At 56.3% G+C, this 19,521-nt stretch overlaps 1 protein-coding gene across 5 annotated transcripts in view; it reads right to left on the bottom strand.

The window, feature by feature from the left end:
• Positions 1-2,539, bottom strand: part of INTS1 (integrator complex subunit 1) — a 28,756-nt gene extending 26,217 nt beyond the window's left edge. For all 5 annotated transcript variants that reach the window (XR_009535864.1, XM_060125262.1, XM_060125264.1 and 2 more), the window contains exons 1-2: positions 2,192-2,539; positions 1,320-1,610 (exon numbers count right to left, since the gene is read on the bottom strand). Coding sequence is in view for 4 of the 5 variants with exons in the window: in XM_060125262.1 (XP_059981245.1) it covers positions 1,320-1,610; positions 2,192-2,249 (349 nt within the window). In the remaining variant the exon portion in view is untranslated. The remainder of the gene's footprint in view (positions 1-1,319; positions 1,611-2,191) is intronic.
• Between the last annotated feature and the right edge of the window lie 16,982 nt (positions 2,540-19,521).

Below are 19,521 nucleotides of genomic sequence, written 5' to 3'. Positions count from 1 at the left end.
GTGCTATAAGTAGCTCAGTCAACCTTTTCTCCGTTCTGCTAAAGGTGCTTGTAAAATACGTTATCGTTCTGGACGTGCTCTTCAGAATCGTATTCCATCTGGGAGTCACGCAACGGTAAAACAATACCGAAGCACAGCCAGCTGCGCAGAGGGCCGTGGCCTGAGTCAGGACTCGGCCCCGCAAGCGCTTCCAGGCCTGACGGGCACCAGCCGCCTGGGGAGGGCCCTGAACCGAGGGTCTGACTCAGCTCCCAAAGCACTGCTCCAGCCCCGTCCTCCGCCTCGGCTCTGGCCACTGCGTGCCCTGTTCCCCAAGCACAGGTCCCGCTCCACGATGCGGGCCTCCCCTCAGTGGTTTCTCCTCCAACAGCCTGCACTGCCTGTTAAGATCCCATCCAGCCTTTCAGGCTCAATTTCACGCTACGGTTCCCTGATGGGCCTTCCCTCTCCGGAGGCTGTCCTGTGAGCACCTGTACGCTCAACACCTGGGACTGGTGTGATGTTTAACAGGCCTGATCTACAGGGCATCGTGGGGCCACTAGAAATAATCAACGGAAAGATGGTACAGAAAAGTAAGGGAACGTTAGGGGCACACAAAATTAAAAGCTTTCGTGTAAACAGCGGGCTTGTGGATCAGCTACAATCTGTCTTTAACGCTGTCGTATGACCTTTCCAGCTAGGAGAATAAGAGCAGGGAGGTAAGGCCTTCATTGTCAGGAGCCGGGAGAAAGGAGGAGGCAACACAAACCTCCTTATCCCAGGGGGAGAGGGGTCCTCACGAGACACACAGGCTACGAGAACAGCACCTGTCTGGGTGCGCTGCCCTGTACCCCCCATGCTCAGAGCAGAGCCTGTCACAGTGGAGCGAGCCCGTTCCCAGAGGGCAGGCGCTGGCGGCCCCCAGGAGTGCATCAGCCTCTGGAGCTGGGACAATGGAAATCCGTACAAGGCTTTCCAATCCAGGAGGCCCTGGCACATGCCCTGTCTGCTTCAGAGAGAAAGCCACCGAGATGCACGCCGTCAACGCTGCTCCCGCTACGTGGCAGCAGCCCATTCGGGCCCCAGACCTCCTGTGCCGTCTTGCCCTGAGCAACACAAGCACTTCCCATCGCTGTCACAGAATCTGAAGCACAGTGGGGTGAAGGCACTCTTACGAGAGGTGCTTTGAAAAGCAAACTTGCAGATGACTCCTGTCCTCCATGCTCCAAAGAACCTACACTCCACCTACAGGGCTAAGCCGGAAGTGGCCGTTCCAAACCCCTGGTGCACAGACAAGGCGTGGGCTACATTCTCTGGGGTACGTCAGGGGCTGACTTTACCTTCAATCGGGACCACAGACGGTTCCTTAATCGAGGGAGAGATAGCACGTTTCTCTGCCACTGCGGCCTCAGCCAGGCGTCCCAGGGCACTCAGAGGGGGTGTGGAGGAGAGTTTCGGGCGCTTGGTGAGACCGGTCAGGGCCGAGGCGCCCGCCAGAGCAGCCGCAGCATCCCGCTTGCGCTCCGAGGGCAGGCTGGAAGGGGCAGGCTTCAGCAGGGTGGATGCCGCTTTCGATTCAGTGGCCTGACCCTTGGAGCCCAGAGCAATGAAGTCTCCTGGAGGAGGGTGCCCTGCAGAGAAGAGACATGGAGAAACGGGCACCTTCACACAGTGGCCGAGGTGGAAGGGGTGTCCGAGACCAACTCCAACCTCCTGTGATTTCCGAGGGGATTAAACAAGGGCTGGGGGAGGCAAGAAACCAGTCACCCAGCAAGTCCACGGCAGAGCTGGGACCGTATGACGGGAGCAACGACAGCCAGCCACACGGAGCTTACTACAGACCAGGCCACCTCTTGTGGACGAGTGTCAGTCCCCTTAACCCTCAACGAGTTTCTGGAACAGGCAGCATTACTCTCACTTTACAGGTGAGGACAGCCAGGCACAGAGAGGTTAAGTAACGTGCCCAAGGCCACACAGCTTGGAGTGGCAAAGCGCGGGGCTGAGGCCAGTCTGGCTCCAGCCTGCTTTTAGCCACTGTTTGTGCTGCCCCCTCCTCCCGGCTCGCGACTCCCAGAGCCGCCGGGACCAAGGGCTGCCCTTCGAGACCCCATTCCTGGAAACCGCGTTCGGCTCGGAGTAACGAAGCCGCGCGACCCGACAGAGGAGCCAGGCCGGAAGCCCCGAAGCCGCGCCGCCGGGAGAGGTCGCGCACCCGAAGGCTTGGCCGCAGCGCTGGGCCTGCGGACGGTGGTGGGCTTGGCCCGGTTCATTCTGTTCCCGTCCCTTCGCCGCTGCTCGCTGCCGACGCCTCACTCGGGAGAAGACCAGCGCAAGTCAGTCGTCCACCGTTCGCCCATTCATTCGGATCCACCGTCCGGGGTTGGGGTTCGGGGCGAACGGCCAGCCCCGCCACGCGCAGCCACTCCCGAAGGGGCCGCGCGACCCCGCCTCCCCGCCTCGGACCCCGGGAGGGTCTGTCTCGCCAGCAGCCGCTGCCCAATCACTTCTAGCGATGGCCCATCGCACCGGCTCCCCGCCACCGCCACGGCCACCCCGGAACCGGAAGCTGCCCTCGGAGCCCGACTTCCGGAACACCCGGCAGCAAAACAGCGCGGCGGGGGTTGGGGGGAACGGCGAGGAAGCGAGAGGGTCCGCGGGGCCTGCAGCGCTCTCTGGCGGCGGGAGGCCGGCGGGGCCTCGCAGCCGCTGATCTCTACCTGGCGAGGCGGACGCTGTCACCCCCTCCTGCAGGTGAGGCTGACCTTAGAAAGTGACGTGCCCAAGGACAAACAGCCAGGAAGGGTGGCCTCGGATGCTAACCCCTACGTGCTGGAACTTTAGAGTCCTCTCCCATTTGTGGGTAAAAGGGCAGGTTCTGGGTCCCCTGGTGGGGTCCAGGAGGGAGCCCAGCAGCCGCGAGCGGGCAAAGCCGGCAGAAGGGCGGGGGCCCAGGTGAGGCCATCAGAGCATCAGAGCATCATCAGAGCATCTGATGAGGCCAGGCCCTCATCAGAGCAGCGCGGAGGGCATCCATCAGCCTCAGTTTGCCGGCCTGCGCAGTGGGTCACGGTGATATTCACCAGGTCTGCTCAGTGGCAGAGGATTTGGGGTCCATGCTCAGACCCTCGCGTCCTCCTCTTACTGGGGGTCTTCATGCCGTCCCGGGGCTCTGCACCCCGCCACTTGCAGCGGGCAGCCTCCCTCGAGGGCAGCCCTGATGGGTCCCTGCAGAGCGGAGCGGGGTCCCTGCGCGAAGGGCAAGGTGCTCCTCACAGAGCAAGTGCGTCAGAAAGGCAGCATCGCAGACAAACGAAGCCGAAGCCGGACGTGGGCCAAAGCTGTGAAATGGATTTTGCTCAGTAACAACTGAGGCGGGGAGAAAGCGCTGCGCTTTAAAGGGAGAAGGAGGGGGTGGGCCCAGGTGAAAACTTGCAGCGGGTGACGTGATGTCTGGGCGTGACGCTCGCGAGCCAGAGGCCACCGGAGGCTTTAGGGCAGGCGGCCTCACCGACTTCCAGCCACTGAGACTCGGCCCAAGAGCTCAGGCCGTGCTTGCCTGCAGCCTGGCGTGCAGAAGGGCCCGACTTCGGGAATGTGTTCCTCGTCCTCTCTCCACCCTGAAGCCCCCACCAGCCACCAGCCAAGATCGCGCGCCATCTTGGAAGCTCTCCCACCCATCGCAGCGTGGAGCAGAGACAGCCCTGCCCAAATTGCAGACGAGCAAAACCGCGATTGTTATTATTGTAGGTCACTAAGGTTTAAAAAACCTTTGGGGGACATAATTTCAAACTTATGGAAAATTTGCAAGAATAGTACAAAGAATTCCCATATATCCCTCACCCTGTACCCTAAAGGTTAACATCTTACTATCTTTGATTTATTCATTTCTCTCCGTTCGGATTTTTTTTCTGAATTATTTAAGAATTGCAGAAGAGTCCCCTTAACTCCTAAATTCTTGAGTGTATATTTTCTAAAAATAAGACATTCTGTTATGTAACAACAGTACAATTATCAAATCAAGAATTTAACATCAAAACAATACTCTTCATTATGCTAAGGCCTTATTAAGACTTTGTCGGGACTTCCCTCGTGGCACAGCGGGTAAGACTCCATGCTCCCAATGCAGGGGGCCCAGGTTTGACCCTTGGTCAGGGAACGCGATCCCATGTGCTGCAACTAAGAGTTTGTGTGCTGCAACTAAGGAGCTGGCAAGCCACAACAAGGAGTAAGACCACAAGTAAGACCTGGTGCAACCAAATAAATAAAATTTTTTTTAAAAAAAGATTTTGTCAGTTGCTCCTATAATACCCCATGGTGGGAGGCCATCCAGGACCCTGCAGGGCACTCCGTTGTCATACGTCCCAGAGACCCTTTCGTCTACAGCAGTCCCTGAGTCCTCCTTGGTCGTTCACGACCTTGACAGGCCTCCTCGTCCAGGACTGCTATTCTGCAGAATTCCCCTCAATTCGGGTTTGTCCAGTGCGGCCTCGTGAATAGGTCCAGGTTATGCACTTTTGGCAGGAATGTCGTGGTGATGCTGAATTCTTCTCTACATCTTATCAGGAGCTACATGATGTTAATTAAGCCCATTACTGGCAAAGTTAATTGGATTACTTGGTTAAGGTGGTGCCTGCTGGATTTCTCCTTTGTCAAGTTACCACTTTGCCTTTGTAACAAAGAAGTGCATGAGAGATAAGTGGGACAGGCCTTGAGACTGGACAGCGTCTTCTTCCCCCTCAAACTTTACCAGCTCAGTTTCAGCGCCCTGGGTGGCTTGAGCCAGAATCAGTGATGATGATGGTGGTAGCGATGGTGGTGATGGTGATGGTGGTGATGGTGATGATGATGGTGGTGATGGTGATGGTGGTGTGTGATGATGATGCTAATGATGGAGATGGTGGTGATGGTGGTGATGATGGTGATGGTGATGGTGGTTTGTGATGATGAGGATGACGGTGATGGAGGTGGTGGCGATGGTGATGATGATGGTGGTGGTGATGGTGATGATGGTGGTGGCGATGGTGGTTTGTGATGATGAGGATGATGGTGATGGTGATGATGGTGGTGGTGATGGTGGTGGTGGTGATGGTGGTGATGGTGGTGATGGTGATGGCAATGGTGGTTTGTGATGATGAGGATGATGGTGATGGAGATGGTGGTGATGGTGGTGATGATGGTGATGATGGTGGTGGCAATGGTGGTGATGGCGATGGTGGTTTGTGATGATGAGAATGACGGTGATGGCGATGGTGGTGATGGTGATGGTGATGATGCTGATGGTGATGATGGTGATGATGGTGATGGTGGTGATGATGGTAATGATGGTGATGGTGATGGTGGTGATGGTGATAGTGGTGATGATGTTGGTGATGATGGTGATGGTGGTGATGATGATGGTGATGATGGTGATGGTGGTGATGGTGATGATGATGATGGTGGTGATGATGGTGGTGGTGATGGTGGTGATGGTGATGATGATGGTGGTGATGATGGTGGTGGTGATGGTGATGATGGTGGTTTGTGATGATGAGGATGACGGTGATGGAGATGGTGGTGATGATGGTGGTGATGATGGTGGTGATGATGGTGGTGGCGATGGTGGTGATGGTGATGGTGGTTTGTGATGATGAGGATGACAGTGATGGAGATGGTGGTGATAGTGGTGATGATGGTGGTGGCGATGGTGTTGATGGTGATAGTGGTGATTGTGATGATGGTGATGGTGGTGATGGTGATGATGGTGATGGTGATGGTGGTGATTGTGATGGTGATGGTGATGGTGATGGTGGTGATGGCGATGGTGATGGTGATGGTGATGGTGGTTTGTGATGATGAGGATGACGGTGATGAAGATGGTGGTGATAGTGGTGATGTTGATGGTGGTGGCGATGGTGGTGGTGGTGATGGTGGTGATGGTGGTGATGGTGGTGATGGTGATGGTGATGGTGATGGTGGTGTGTGATGATGATGCTAATGATGGAGATGGTGGTGATGGTGGTGATGGTGGTGATGGTGATGGTGGTGATGGTGATGGTGGTTTGTGATGATGATGCTGATGATGGAGATGGTGGTGATGGTGGTGATGGTGGTGATGGTGATGGTGGTTTGTGATGATGAGGATGATGGTGATGGAGATGGTGGTGATGATGTTGGTGCTGACCGGGAAGAGGTGCTCTTCTTTCCCTTATTCCTTCTGCATTCCTGAGCTGGCATTCTAATGTCAGGAAGAGCTGTCCTGTCTTCTCCATTTACTCACTTATTTTTCCCATCGGTTTGGACGCTTGGCTTCTCTATTCAGCAGATCATAATCCTTTACTCTTACTATTTATTTGATGCTCAGATTGTCCGAGGTTTGGTCAGCGGGGGCCTCACCCAGCAGGTTCCTGCCTTCTTTTGATGTGACTCTTGAAACACTGCCTTGCTTCCCTCCCTTTCTTACTTTTCAAAGCCACCAAGTTTTGAGGTTGTTTGTTACACAGGAATGAATAACTGATATAGATGGCTCAGAGGGAGGATGGAAAGAGTGAAGGATAGATGAAGGATGGAGCAGGGGAGGTGACACTCAGTGAGTGAAGAATGGTACCCGCCACCTGAGAGGGGAAGACAGGTGGGGGGAGGACAGGTGGGGGGAGGGACACGGGGTGGGCGGACCGCTAGGGGATGCGTTTGGGTGGATGCGTCAAGAAATGCCCCCTCTGCATCAGCCTCCTGGCGGCCTCCCCAACCTGCCCCATCAAGGCTGCCCCTGGTGGCTCTGGAGAGACCCTCCTTTCAAACCTGCGAGTGGGAGCCGGTCTGGGGCTGCTGCAGACAGCTGAGCTCTAGGAAGACCTTCAAAGAGAGCCGTCAAACCAGGGCCAGGTTCCAGCAGACACTCCGCCCAGTGCCGGCCTTCCTCCGGGCGGCGCGCCGCCGGCCCCCATGCTGTGTGACTCACGACCATCATGGGGAGGGGGACGCCCAATGAGAGGCTCCATTCTGCGAGCTGTGCCCAACCTCTGACCCAGCCACCATTCCTAGGATTTGACCCCAGCTGTGCAGAAATGTAGGCACCAGGTTGATCTTCTAGGAGATCCAGTGTCCAGCCACCTGGACTGATCAGTGCAGCCGTGGGGCATCCCGACAACACACTTCTCAGAAGCTTCTGCAGAAGGACCACGTGGACCCTTCTGTGATGAAACAGCCCAATCGGTGGTGAAGAGAAAGAAGCCATTCGTGCACCAGCATGTAGGAAGTGACCACATCCATCTAAAAGTGGGAAAAGTCTGGAACGAAACACACCCAGTGGTCCCCATGGTTACAGGGATGGGCGGGGCAGCCATGCAAGCCGTCCTCTCTGTGTGGTTCATTTTTGCAATTATGTGAATGTCCCAGAAAAAGAAGTTTCCGTTAGGGAATGAAGAGCAGTGTGCTTGCCCTGTGGGATCCTCCCGCAGGGGCTGCTCAGGCCCCAGCCTCCCTCTCTGTCCCAGGACGGGACAGGCATGGTCCAGGCTGGCATTTACGGTGCGGGTCCTCCCCGGAATGCTTCCTCCATCCTCTTTCTCACCGGACACAACCTCTTCTTCCTTCCAAACCCAGCCTCCCAGCTCAGTCGCTTCCTCCGTGAAGTCCTCAGGGGTTCCCCTGCCAGGGCAGGTGGCGGCCACTCTCCTGCCGGCACCTTCCCACAGCGATTCGCATGCCTGTGCGGCTGTGCTCGAGCAGTGCCCCCAAGGGACAGCGCCTGGCCCTTGCAGAATGCAGCCTGCCTGCCTGCCTGAACGTTCTGGACAAGCCCCGAGGCTGGGGTCGGGGTCACGGAGGTCAGAGGTCAAGGGGTAGATGGAGGGATCTTTTCCTCGGGAGATTCTGGGGCAGCAGCAGGCCAGGGACTCAGATGCACAAGCGGCATCGGAGGACTGTCCCCCACGACGCCGCCCGTCCACCCGGAGGATCGACCACGCCTGGTCCGGGAGAAAGGAAGACGCTGCAGAGGGGCAGCGAGGGGCCACCAAGCAGCCCACCCAGGATTCTGAGTCCCGCGGGGCCCAGGAATCTGCGTTCCACAGTCTCCCCGAAGATGCAGGGTCTCCAGACCTCCCTGAGACCCCACTGCGTTAGCTCCCTGGGGAAGCACCTCAGGCTGGGAGGCAGAACCACAGACATTTCCTCACACAGTCCTGGAGGCTGGCCATCGAGATCAGGTGTCCCAGGGCCACGCTCCCTCCAAAGGCTCTGGGGGAGGGTCCCTCCGGCCCCTTCCAGCTCCTGGGGGCCCTAGGCTCCTGAACTCGGGCCGCGTCCTCCGTCTCTGCTGCCGACTTCCCAGGCCTCCCCTCTCTGCATGTGTCCTTTTCTCTCCGTGGATTTAGGGCCACGCTAACCCAGGATGATCTCAGCTCGAGATCCTTACCCAAATTATAGCCACAAAGACCCTATTTCCCAACAAGGTCCATTCTGAGGGCCCTGGTGGCGTGTGTTTTGGGGCCTCCTTCCCACCGACAGCAGCTGCAGGACCCCGGTCTGCGTGGCCAGCCGCTCCCCCTTCCATCCCACCCGGCACCGCAGCCTTCTCGCCGTCTCTGGGACACACCAGGCTCCTGTCTCAGGGCCTCTGCTCGGGCCCTTTCTATGTCAGGAAGCCCAGGTGCTGCCATCCTAGCTCCCAGAACCACAGCCCAGCCCCCTATGGGAACTGCTGCGCCCAAAAGCTCCCTTTAGAACCCTGGCCGCCCCCGAGATCCTATGACTTACCTGCCGGTCTCATTTTTAAGGCCTGCTTCCCACCTGACTCAGCCCCCAGCAGCACCTGGCCTGTGTGTCCCCTGCCCGGTGCAGGGCTGCAGGCCACACTCAGTCATCGTGGGCGGGGTGAGTGGACCAGGGGTGCAAGGCCCCGGAGCAGAGGGAGACCCTAAGCAGAGAAGCCACCATGGTCGGGAGCTGGGTTCAGCCTGGAGGGACACGTCCGGCGGGCAAGCCCAGGCCTCTGACCCCTGCAGTCCCAGGTCATCTGTACTGTGACCTGGGGCCACGCAAGAGCCTTGCCCCCCAGGCTCCGGACCTAGCGACTGCGTGAGGGGCTCGCACGTCTGCCGGGCCCCCCGTGGCTCCATGGGGGGAAGGAACCCACCGGCGCCAGGGCTGGGGTTGCCGCAGGTGGGGGTCAGAAGTGAGAGGGACCAGCCCAGGCCCCCGGGGGGGGGGCGGTGCGGAGGGCAGGGCTGCAGCTGTGTGTGTCTAACGGCCTCTGGGCAGGAAGCAGCTGCTCCCGGCTGGGGACCTGGGCCCCAAGCTGGGCTCCAGCCCGGGCGGTGTCTCCGGGCTTAGGTCTCCTTGCCCGGGTCAGGGGTCCCCAGCCCAGCCAGGCCCGGCCCTTCCCAGCACTCACGGTGGGGGGAGTGGGATCTGGGTACCCCCTGGAGCGGCCACAGAGGGGCGGGGGCTGCTCGGCTCCCAGCTACCTGGTCTCCTAAATTTAGAAACTGCCTCACCCGCACTGGAAGCCCCGTCAGCCTGGTGACTGGGTTTCGAAGCCATGAGTCAGTGTTTGTGGGGACTCAGACACCCGCGGCTGGGCAGGGGCAGCGGGTGCCCATCTGCTCTCACGTGGAGCGTTCGGGAATTTCCTCCGGGAATGAACAGTCCTGTCCAGAGCGCGTAGCCCTGGAATCTGCCCATGTGATGCCGCTGCAGGGGGGCCGGGCCGGGAAGACGGGTGCCCCGGGCGCCCCTGGCCTGAAGCCGGCTCTGGGGGCCAAGAGCTGCGACTGTGCCGGGCAGATCCTGGCCGGGAGCGGAAGCCCCAGGGGCCGCCTCTGGCCGGAGGTGGGGAAGCGCTTTCCAACAATTGTCTGAAAATAGAACGGGCTGGCTCCCGAGGAAAGGAGTCCCTGCCCCGGGAAGGGAGCACATGGGAGCAGGAAGCCTGCCGAGCAGGGAGGGGCTCCCCGCCTCCCACCCGGGGAGGCCCCGAGGCCTCGGTTTCTCGCTTGGGGAAGTGGAGCTGAGGAAGCAGGCCTGGGGTGCAGCCCGCCCCCCGCCCCATGCATGGCGCAGAGGGCGCGCTTCCTGCCAGGCCCCAGCAGTGTCGCTGCTTTGCCCCCCTCGTCCAGTGAGGGCCGGAGGCCTGGCACACTCTGCGGAGTTCAGCAGTCCCCCCACCCGAGCACCCAGGCCCCCAGGACCAGGCTGGCCCTCCCGGGACGAGGCTGAGCCCAGGGCCCACTTCTGCTGCAAAGCAGATCCACCTCGGCACACAGTCCACCTCGGGACACGCTGTTTCCACGCCTTCCAGAGACCGCGAGGGGGCAGGAGGCTCGTGGCACCCACAGAGAGCAGGGCACAGAGGAGCCAGCTGCCCCTGAATGGGGGCGCGGGGGTGCAGAACCCTGGGGTTCCAGGGAGCACAGTTGGAGAACCAGTGCAAGGGGACTAAGGAGTAGGGACCCCCAGGCCCAGCCCCGCGTTCTCTCCCATCCTAAGGCTGCTGCAGCGGGCTGGAGGGCACCGCGACAATGACTGCATCCCTCCGGCCTGTCCGGGGCAGCCCGGATTTCACCTCTTACGTCTCACTGTCCCGACACACCCTCAAAATCTCCCCAGCACCGCCAGTGGGGTGGCTATGCAGGATTTAGTTTCCTTGTTTGCGTTTGTCAAGTTTCCTGCAAAGAGCATATATTAGGTTTGAAATCAGAAAAACACCCTCAAGCACTTTTTTAAAAAGAAATTTATTTATTTATTTATTAATTTTTGTCTGCGTTGGGTTTTCGTTGCTGCAGGCGGGCTTTCTCTAGTTGCGGTGAGCGGGGGCTACTCTTCCTTGTGGTGCACGGGCTTCTCATTGTGGTGGCTTCTCTTGTTGCGGAGCACGGGCTCTAGGCCCATGGGCTCCAGTAGTTGTGGCCCGCAGGCTCTAGAGCACAGGCTCAGGAGTTGTGGCGCATGGGCTTAGTTGCTCTGCGGCATGTGGGATCTTCCCGGACCAGGGCTCGAACCCGTGTCCCCTGCATTGGCAGGCACATTCTTAACCACTGTGCCACCAGGGAAGCCCCCATGCACTTTTCTTAAAAGCAAATACATACATAAATAAAAGTCCCAGAGATTCTAACACACATCCCAGTCCCACTTTTCCCCGGCGACACTTTTCTTCGAGAAGCACCGCCACAAACTCATACCATGTCATGTGTTTGAACTTTGGCTCTGAAATTAGGGACAGATGTTCCCAGGTCGTCTTGGCCCACCATGACGTTCTCAAGCTGAGGAAACGCCTGCCAATGGAGGGAGAGGAGGCCCAGCCTCCAGGTGGGTGACTTCCAGACTGCGTTGGTCATGGGAGGGATTATTCACATCCCGGGTTATTATCTCTCCCGGTCCAGGGCTAACTGGGCTCAGCTGGGCGGTTCTTGTGTGTGTGCATGGTGGGGGGAGAGGCAGGTGCAGACGTGGGCCGCAGGTGTCCGCGTTTCGTCTGGCCGCAGCTGGGACCTTCGCGGTGGCACCTGCGTGTGGCTTGGGCTTCCTGACTGCATGGCACAGGGTTTCCAGGTCAGGAGGTCTGAGAGACAGAGCCAGGCAACACGATAGTAAGACGAATGTGCTTGGTCTCCTTCCAGCATTCCTGGCACAGAGCTCAAAGCCCTTGGAATTTCCTGAGGGACAGGGCTGTCTTTGGTTATTCCTAACAAGCCCCTTCGGACCACACCTGAGTTTATGCTAATGAGGCGACTCAGGATGGGGCCCCTAGCCAGCTGCTGGTGGAACCCACCCTGTGATGAGAGGGTCGGAACTTTCAGCTGCACCCCACCCACCCCTGACTCCAAGGAGGGGAGGGGCACTGGAGATGGAGTTCAATGGCCAATGGCCGGTGGCTGGATCGATCTTGTGTACGTAAAAATACTTGATGAAAACTCTAGAAGGAGAGATCCTAGGAGCGTCCGGGTTGGCGTACACAAGGTGTGCAGGGAGGGCGGCTGCCTCAGGAGGGTGTGGGGCTCTGCACCCCAACCCGGCTCTGCGCACGCCTTGCCGTGTGTGCCCCGTCCATCGCGCTCTTCCTGAGCTGAAGCCTCTGCGGTGCACCTGTCCTGAGTATAATGATTTCCCACGTTCTGTACTTTGTTCACATAGTGAATTATTGAACCTGAGGTCAGGTTCATGGGAACCCCTGAATCTGTAGTCAGCCAGGTAGACTGGAGGGAGCCTGGGGACCCGGGGCTCAGAACAGGCCCCTGAAATTGTGGGGGGACCTCTTGGGACCGAGCCCTCACCCAGAGGAGTTACTGGTGGAGTTGAATCGAGCCGTAGGATGCCCCGTTGGTGTCGGAGAGTCACGGGATTGGTTGGTGTTTGGAAAAACCAAGCAGTCCCTTTTATGACCGACCTGCCTGGACGGTACAGCACTTCCACCGTCCTCTGTGGGTCAAAGCTGTCACGAAGGCCTGGCCCGGTTTCCGGGGAGAGGACACTCGCTCCACTAGTTGGAGGATGATGTTTCCGGGGCCATCTCGGGGCACACGGCGCTACAGTCGTGAAATCGTGACTTGGCGATTGGCCCGCTGCTGACCACGGCAGCCGGTCACGACCCGTGCCCGCGGGTTGGTGGACGCGTGGGCTGTTTCAGTTTGGGGAGGTTACAAATAAGGCCAGAATAGACACCTGTGCACAGGCCTGTCACGTGGACCGACTTCACTGCACCCAAATACCCAGGCGTGGTCCTCTGTCCTCCTTAACTTGGAGGTGACAAAGCTGTCTTGCTGGGTTCCTCAGCGGGGGTTGCGGGGGGGGGGTGGCTAATGAATACAGCTAAGTGCCTCACCCTGTGTCGGGCAGAAAAGGACTCAAAGCGCAGCTGTTAATATCCTTGCCGTTGTGGGCGGGTGGGGAGAGACAGGTGACTTGCATCTCCCCCGAGCAGTTCCGTAACATTTTGTATCGGATAATTCTTTGTTTTCTGGGGCCATCCTGTGCATTGTAGGACGTTTAGCGGCATCCCTGGCCTCAACCCACTAGGTGCCAGTAGCAATTTTTTTCTTGGTAGAACAGGGGGAAGAACCATTCAGAATTTCCTCTTAAATAGCCCGCAGCATCTGCAGGGAAAACTACAGGCGTTTCTCCGCAGATCGCACATACACAAGGCATTATTGGCTTCACAGGTGAGAGAGCCTCTGCTGTGTTCTCTGTAACAAAATCCACATCACCGTGTAAACAGGTACCATTGTCGTGTTCACTTACGATTCCAGAAGGAAAGGCACGATTTGGCAAAAAATAATAATAATAATTTTGTTTTGGGATCCTAAAGTCAAGTGCAGTTATTGAGAGATGCACTTCTGGCAACAGTCTTCTGTCACTTCTCCAAGCTGTGACAGCCAAGAATACAAAAATGTGTCCTGTCTCGGCCAAGTGTCCCCCAGGCCAAATCATCCTGGATGAGAACCCCTGCCCTCCAGCGTCTCTAAATTCCAAGGGCAGGAAAGGCTATTTATTTGCAGAATAAAAGGCACGTCTCCTGGGGTGAGGGAGGGAACGCAGCTCGGCTCTCCCTGCCCCAAGGGTACCTGGTAAGAACCTGGTATCAGAGCCGTGGTCACTGCTGGCCCCCCCCTTTGTAATTCACAGGCCCTAAGACAAGGGAACGAGCAAGTTCAGTGACACACTGGTGGCCACGAGCACAAGTTTGCCATCACCTGGGTCTCAGGTGTCCCGCCTGGAAAATGGGACCAAGTTGCATCTGTGTAGCCGTCAGTACCAGTTTGAGGAGTGGCTGCAGACCCCAAGAGCAGCCAGTATGTCCTCGCCAACTGGCCGCCGGCAGTTGATGGGCTGGAAATATTAGGGGGAACCCCACCCGGAGGTGTGGCGCTTTGCAGAGGACACGGCTGTCGCCGGCAGTCGGGCAGGGGGTTGCAGGGGGAAGGGAGGTTGGGAATCTTGACAGAACTGTTCTCAAATTGTGACTGGGAATCGGCTATGTTATTTAATAATACATGAACACACAGTAATCATAATCATGATAACGGGAGTCTTTCCCTTTGAGAACAGTTGGCCTTCTACAAAGAGCTCCCCTCCCCCCATGTGATCCTCCAAGTCAATCCTATTCCCAGTTCAAGGGTGCAGAGACAGGCCCAGACGTGACCACACAGAGGAGCCTTTGGAAGCCAAACTCTGCTGCTTCCCTCTCCGGGGCCCCTCGCTCCCCTCCTAGATTTGAGATGCCCAGGGGCCCCTTTCCCCTTGGCTAGGGGAGGAGGAGACCCTTTCAGGACTCAGGGCTCCAGACCGCTCCTGCCCACCACCTCCTTCACCCCAGCAGCCAGGAGGGGATGAGCAGTCAGGCTCACAGCCGCCCCCCCAACCCCTGCCACAGCCCTGCCCCCCGGCAGAGGTCCGGGCTGCAGGAGGCACTCCCAGGAGGGGCCTTGGCCCTGGGGAAGCTTTCTGGAGGGAGGGACGGCTGCAGCCCAGCAGGGCCCTGAGAGCAGGTGCGTTGGTGGCATGGTGGAAGGCCAAGGAGGGGACCTGGGCTCTGCCTGGCCAGTGCCCTCCTCCCCGAGCCTCAGGCCCCTCATCCTCAAAGGGCAGCCGTGGTCAGCGCTGGGCAAGGGGAGGGCACCGCTGGCCGGGCCGAGGGCAGGAGTCATTTGTTCTTGGGTCAGCAAACATCCCCCCGCAAAGGCAGCCCCGTCACAGGCGTGGGGTGCCAATACCAGCCCTTCAGTTCCTAGAGAGCCCCACTGGCCTGCCCGTGGAGGGGTGGGGCCTGCAGCAGGTGCCCCATGGTCCGGCCCATCCAAGGTTCCAGCCCCCTACCTTTCTGGGGTCCAGGACTCTGGGGACAGCTGTGAGGATCCTGAGGGGTAGTAAGTGCTGGGAGCCCCTCGCGGCTAGAGCTGCCCCTCACCTCCCTGCTGAGTAATTGATCTCGGGGCCCCAGTGTCCCTCAGTTTCCCTGGACCTTGGCCAGGGCCCGCTGAGTCTGCCCACGGCACGCCTGACCTCCAGCTCTCCGGAAGGAGGGGGCGGGGTGGACCCTGTGCCGGGAGGGGGGCCCAGGCTCCTAAGAACCAGCTCTGCCCAGCTGGGCGATGGGCAGGTCTGTCTACCCCAGGCGTGGGCCGTGATGGTCGCAAGGCTCTTCCCAGGGCAAAGAGGAGCAGTGCATCTGGGTAAGCAGCGCTGTCTCTGCCATAAAGCCGTCATAAAGGCACCATTTATTAAGGCCAACCAGGGACCCGGTGCTGTGCGAAGGTCTTCACGGCCATCTAGAAACTGCACTCTCACACCAGTCCTGTGAGGTCGGCATAGTTCCCTCCATTTTATTTCATTTTTAATTTGATTCTGTAGTTTTGAATAGCTAATACGTTTCACGGTCTGGCAGTCGGAATGACATAAGGAAGTTGACACAGCAATCTCGTTTCTATCCGCGCCCCATCGTCCCCCAACGGCCAAAGGCAACCCTTTTCCTTAGTTTCCTTTTTATCCTCCCAGGCTTCCTTCTGCAGGTACAGACATGAATACAGTCGCTGGCCCTCCACGGATACCAAACTCTGAGGGTGCTCAGGCCCCTTACATAAAATAACACAGTATTTGCATGAAACCTGTGCACATACACTTTCAATCATCTCTAGATTACTTATAACATACAATACAATGTAAATGCCATGTAAATAGTTGCCAGTGTGTTGCAAACTCGAGTTTTTGCTTTTTGGAACTTTCCAGAATTTTTTCCCGCAAATATTTTCAGTCTGAGATTGGTTGCATCCCGGGACACGGAACCCAAAGGTACAGAGGACTGACAGTATACATTTTTATAACCCTCCCTTCCTTACGCTAAAGGTAGCACATCACACCCCCAGTTCTGCACCTTGATTTCTCATTTACAACAGACCCCGAGGTCTTCAGTATCAGTGTACGGGGATCTCCTGCATTCCTTTTGCATGGCTGTGTACTACTCTGTCATACAGGTGTCCCACAGTTTATTTAGCTGGTCCCTTGATGAGGACAGCTTGGTGGTCTCCCATCTTCCTTTATTATAGCCGCTGCCCCAATGCTGAGCTCGTACACCCCCAATTTCACATTTGACCAGGTGCGTGTGTGGCACAGATTTCCAGGAGTGGGATGGCTGGGTCAGAGGACAAGTAAGGTCCGAGGTAAGTATGGAAGAAGCTGCCAGATGCCCCTCCTGCGCCCTCACCAGCAGTGTACTTGAGGGCCCATTCGCCCAGCCCTGCCATCAAAGGAAGTGGTCTGACTCTTGGATTCTGACAGATGAGCAATGGCGTTGCAACGCCATTATCACGTGTGTTTTCTCTTATGACAAACATCTTTCCTGTGTTTGTCATTTAGACGTCCTTTTCTATGAAGGATCGCTTCGTATCCTTTTTAATATTTATTTATTTTGGCTTCACCAGGTCTTAGTTGCGGCACACGAGATCTTCGTTGCGGCATGCAGACTTCTTAGTTGTGGCATGTGGGATCTAGTTCCCCAACCAGGGATCGAACCCCGGCCCCCTGCGTTGGGAGCACGGAGTCTTACCCACTGGGCCACTAGGGAAATCTCTCCTTTGCTCCTTTTTGTTTGTCTTTTTCTTTTACATTTCTAGGAGCCCTCTGTACATGAGGAAGACAGTCGCAGTCTATACTTGGTGTTGTGACTTGCTTATGGTGATTTTTGCCTCAAACCACTTTTATGTGTCTGGATTTTTAATCATGATTAGAAAAAACTTTCCCCACTGCCAAGTTTTAAAGGTAGTCACTCACGTATTCTTCAATATTTTGATGCTTTTTTAATCTTATTCTTCTTACTGTGGTGACACACACATAACGTGATATTCACTATTTTAACCATTTTCTGTGTTTCAGTTCAGTGGCATCAAGTATATTCGCATTGTTGTGCAACCACCACCATCCATTTCCAGAACCTTTTCATCATTTCATGGTTTCTTTTTAAAAATGTTAATTCTTTGATCCATTCAAAATGTATAATACTGCTGTACCGTGTGGGTAAACCGTGGACCCAACTTTATGTTTTACTAAATGGTTATCATGTTGTCTCAACATCATTTATTTAAAAAGCCCATCTTCATTTCATTTTATCAAGCCCATTTTATTTTTGTATTTATTAAAAAAATTTTTTTATTTTGTATTGAAGTAAGTAGAGTTTATTTATTTATTTTTATTTATTTACTTATTTTTGGCTGCGTTGGGTGTTCGTTGCTGTGCACGGGCTTTCTCTAGTTGTGGTGAGAGGGGCCTGCTCTTCGTTGCAGAGCACAGGCTCTAGGCGTGTGGGCTTCAGTAGTTGTGGCGCATTGGCTCAGTAGTTGTAGCTCATGGACTCTAGAGTGCAGGCTCAGTAGTTGTGGCGCAAGGGCTTAGTTGCTCCACGGCATGTGAGATTTTCCTGGACCAGGGATCAAACCCGTGTCCCCTAAATTGGCAGGCGGATTCTTAACCACTGCTCCACCAGGGAAGCCTCAGAGTAAGTAGAGTTGATTAACAATGTTGTGTTGGTTTCAGGTGTACAGAAAAGTGATTCAGTTATACATACACATGTATCCTTTTTTCAAATTCTCTTCCCATTTAGGTTATTACAGAGTACTGAGCGGAGTTCCATGTGCTGTACAGTAGGTCCCTGTTGGTTATCTGTTTTATTTTTCAGAATATTTATTTAGTTGGCTGTGCTGGACCTTAGTTGCAGCATGCAGGATCTAGTTCCCTGACCAGGGATTGAATCCAGGCACCCTGCATTGGGAGCACAGAGTCTTAACCACTGGACCACCACAGAAGTCCCTGGTTATCTATTTTATTTTATTTTTTAATACATTTTTTAAAATTTACTTTATTTTTGGCTGTGTTGGGTCTTTGTTGCTGCACGCGGGCTTTCTCTAGTTGCGATGAGCGGGGGCTACTCTTCGTTGTGGTGCACAGGCTTCTCATTGGAGTGGCTTCTCATTGCGGAGCACAAGCTCGAGGCGCGCGAGCTCCAGTAGTTGTGGCACAGGCTCAGTAGTTGTGGCTCGCGGGCTCTAGAGCACAGGCTCAGTACTTGTGGCTCACCGGCTTAGTTGCTCCGCGGCATGTGGGATCTTCCAGACCAGGGATCAAACCCATGTCCCCTGCATCGGCAGGCGGACTCTCAACCACTGTGCCACCTGGGAAGCCCCTGGTTATCTATTTTAAATATAGCAGTGTGTACACGTCAATCCCAAGGTCCCAATCATTCCCTCCCCAGCTCCTTCCCCGACGCCCCCCCGCCCCCCACCCCCGTAACCATAAGTTCCTTCTCTAAGTCTGTGAGTCTGTTTCTGTTTCGTAAATAAGTTTGTTTACCAAGCCCATTTTACAGTCGAGGAAACTAAGACCCAGAAGTGAACCGATGCGAACGGCTCCAGCACAGGTGTGATCTCTCTCTCCCAGGTCCACCTGATGCAGCCTCTCCAGGCCCTGCTTTCATGGTGTTGATGAGACCATTTAGACAGTGCTCTTAGTAACCAAAGGTTACATGAAGAGACTGCGGTCCAGTTAGGGAAATGAGAACAGTGAGGAGAGAGTCAGTTACACTGATCACTCACTGTGGTGTCCTGCTGAGAGGGCCACAAAGCAACAGCCTCTGAGGACAGAGGGTGTGGGCTAAGGGAAGGGGAAACACCTTTCAAATTCCGGCTCTGAAAACATCCTGGAGAGATGGGCTGCTGCTGCTGCCGCTGTGTTTATTGGTAGCTGTTCCTGTTGAGGCCGGCAGCAAACTCCAGTGGGCCTGGCTGCCCCACGAGGCCAGGGCGCCCCAGCAGAGCAGGTCACTCAGAAGGAAGCCCACCCGTGGTACCGACTGCAAACCTCTCAGCACTTTCTCCCGTTCCCTGAGCGGCCTGAGATGGTGGGAGGCCTGCCCCCCTCTCCCAGAGCCTTGGCATTTTTCCCTGTTCTCTACTCAGAACTCAGACTTGTGGCCTCATTATTATTTCTGAGAAGGATCCAGAAACCGTCCAGGGGCTTGGCCTCCCATCCAAGTGCTGGGGAGGGGGTAGTGGGCCAGGCCGTGTGACTGGACGGGTCACCTCCCCAGCTTTGTCCTCCATCTGCAGCACGCGGAGGCTCTCCTCTCCTGGGGTGGCCCTGACCTGAGGCTGGGGAAGCATCCTGGTTCTGCCTTTGCAGAACCTGCAGGGTCTGTTTTCCCATGGCAACCATCAGCTGGGCCTTAGGTGGGCACTGTTCCAAGGGTCTTGGACCCCTAGACATAGAGGTTATGGGTTGAAGCCATTTATCACCATTTTATGTTGTTCTCTTTCCAATAGAAGAGAAGTAGTTCTCTTTACGCACATCTTGGTCAAGACGGGAAATCAAAAGAAAGATAGGGGCGCCTATCAGGAGGGGACGCCAGGTGCCCTTTCCTCATTTGTGGGGCCGGCCTACCCCACAGACAGGGAGGTGTGTGTGTCCCTGGACCCATCTCCTCTTGTGATAAGACCACTGGACCGTCCCCAGACACGGGCTTCCGCTGCGATCACTCCTGGGGAGGGCGGGGTCTCCGAGGGCCCTGGTGAGGCTAAGGGATGC

The sequence above is a fragment of the Lagenorhynchus albirostris genome, chromosome 15, assembly GCF_949774975.1.
Source record: "Lagenorhynchus albirostris chromosome 15, mLagAlb1.1, whole genome shotgun sequence".
NCBI classification, from domain to species: Eukaryota; Metazoa; Chordata; class Mammalia; order Artiodactyla; family Delphinidae; genus Lagenorhynchus; species Lagenorhynchus albirostris.
This window is presented reverse-complemented; position numbering and strand designations above follow the sequence as displayed.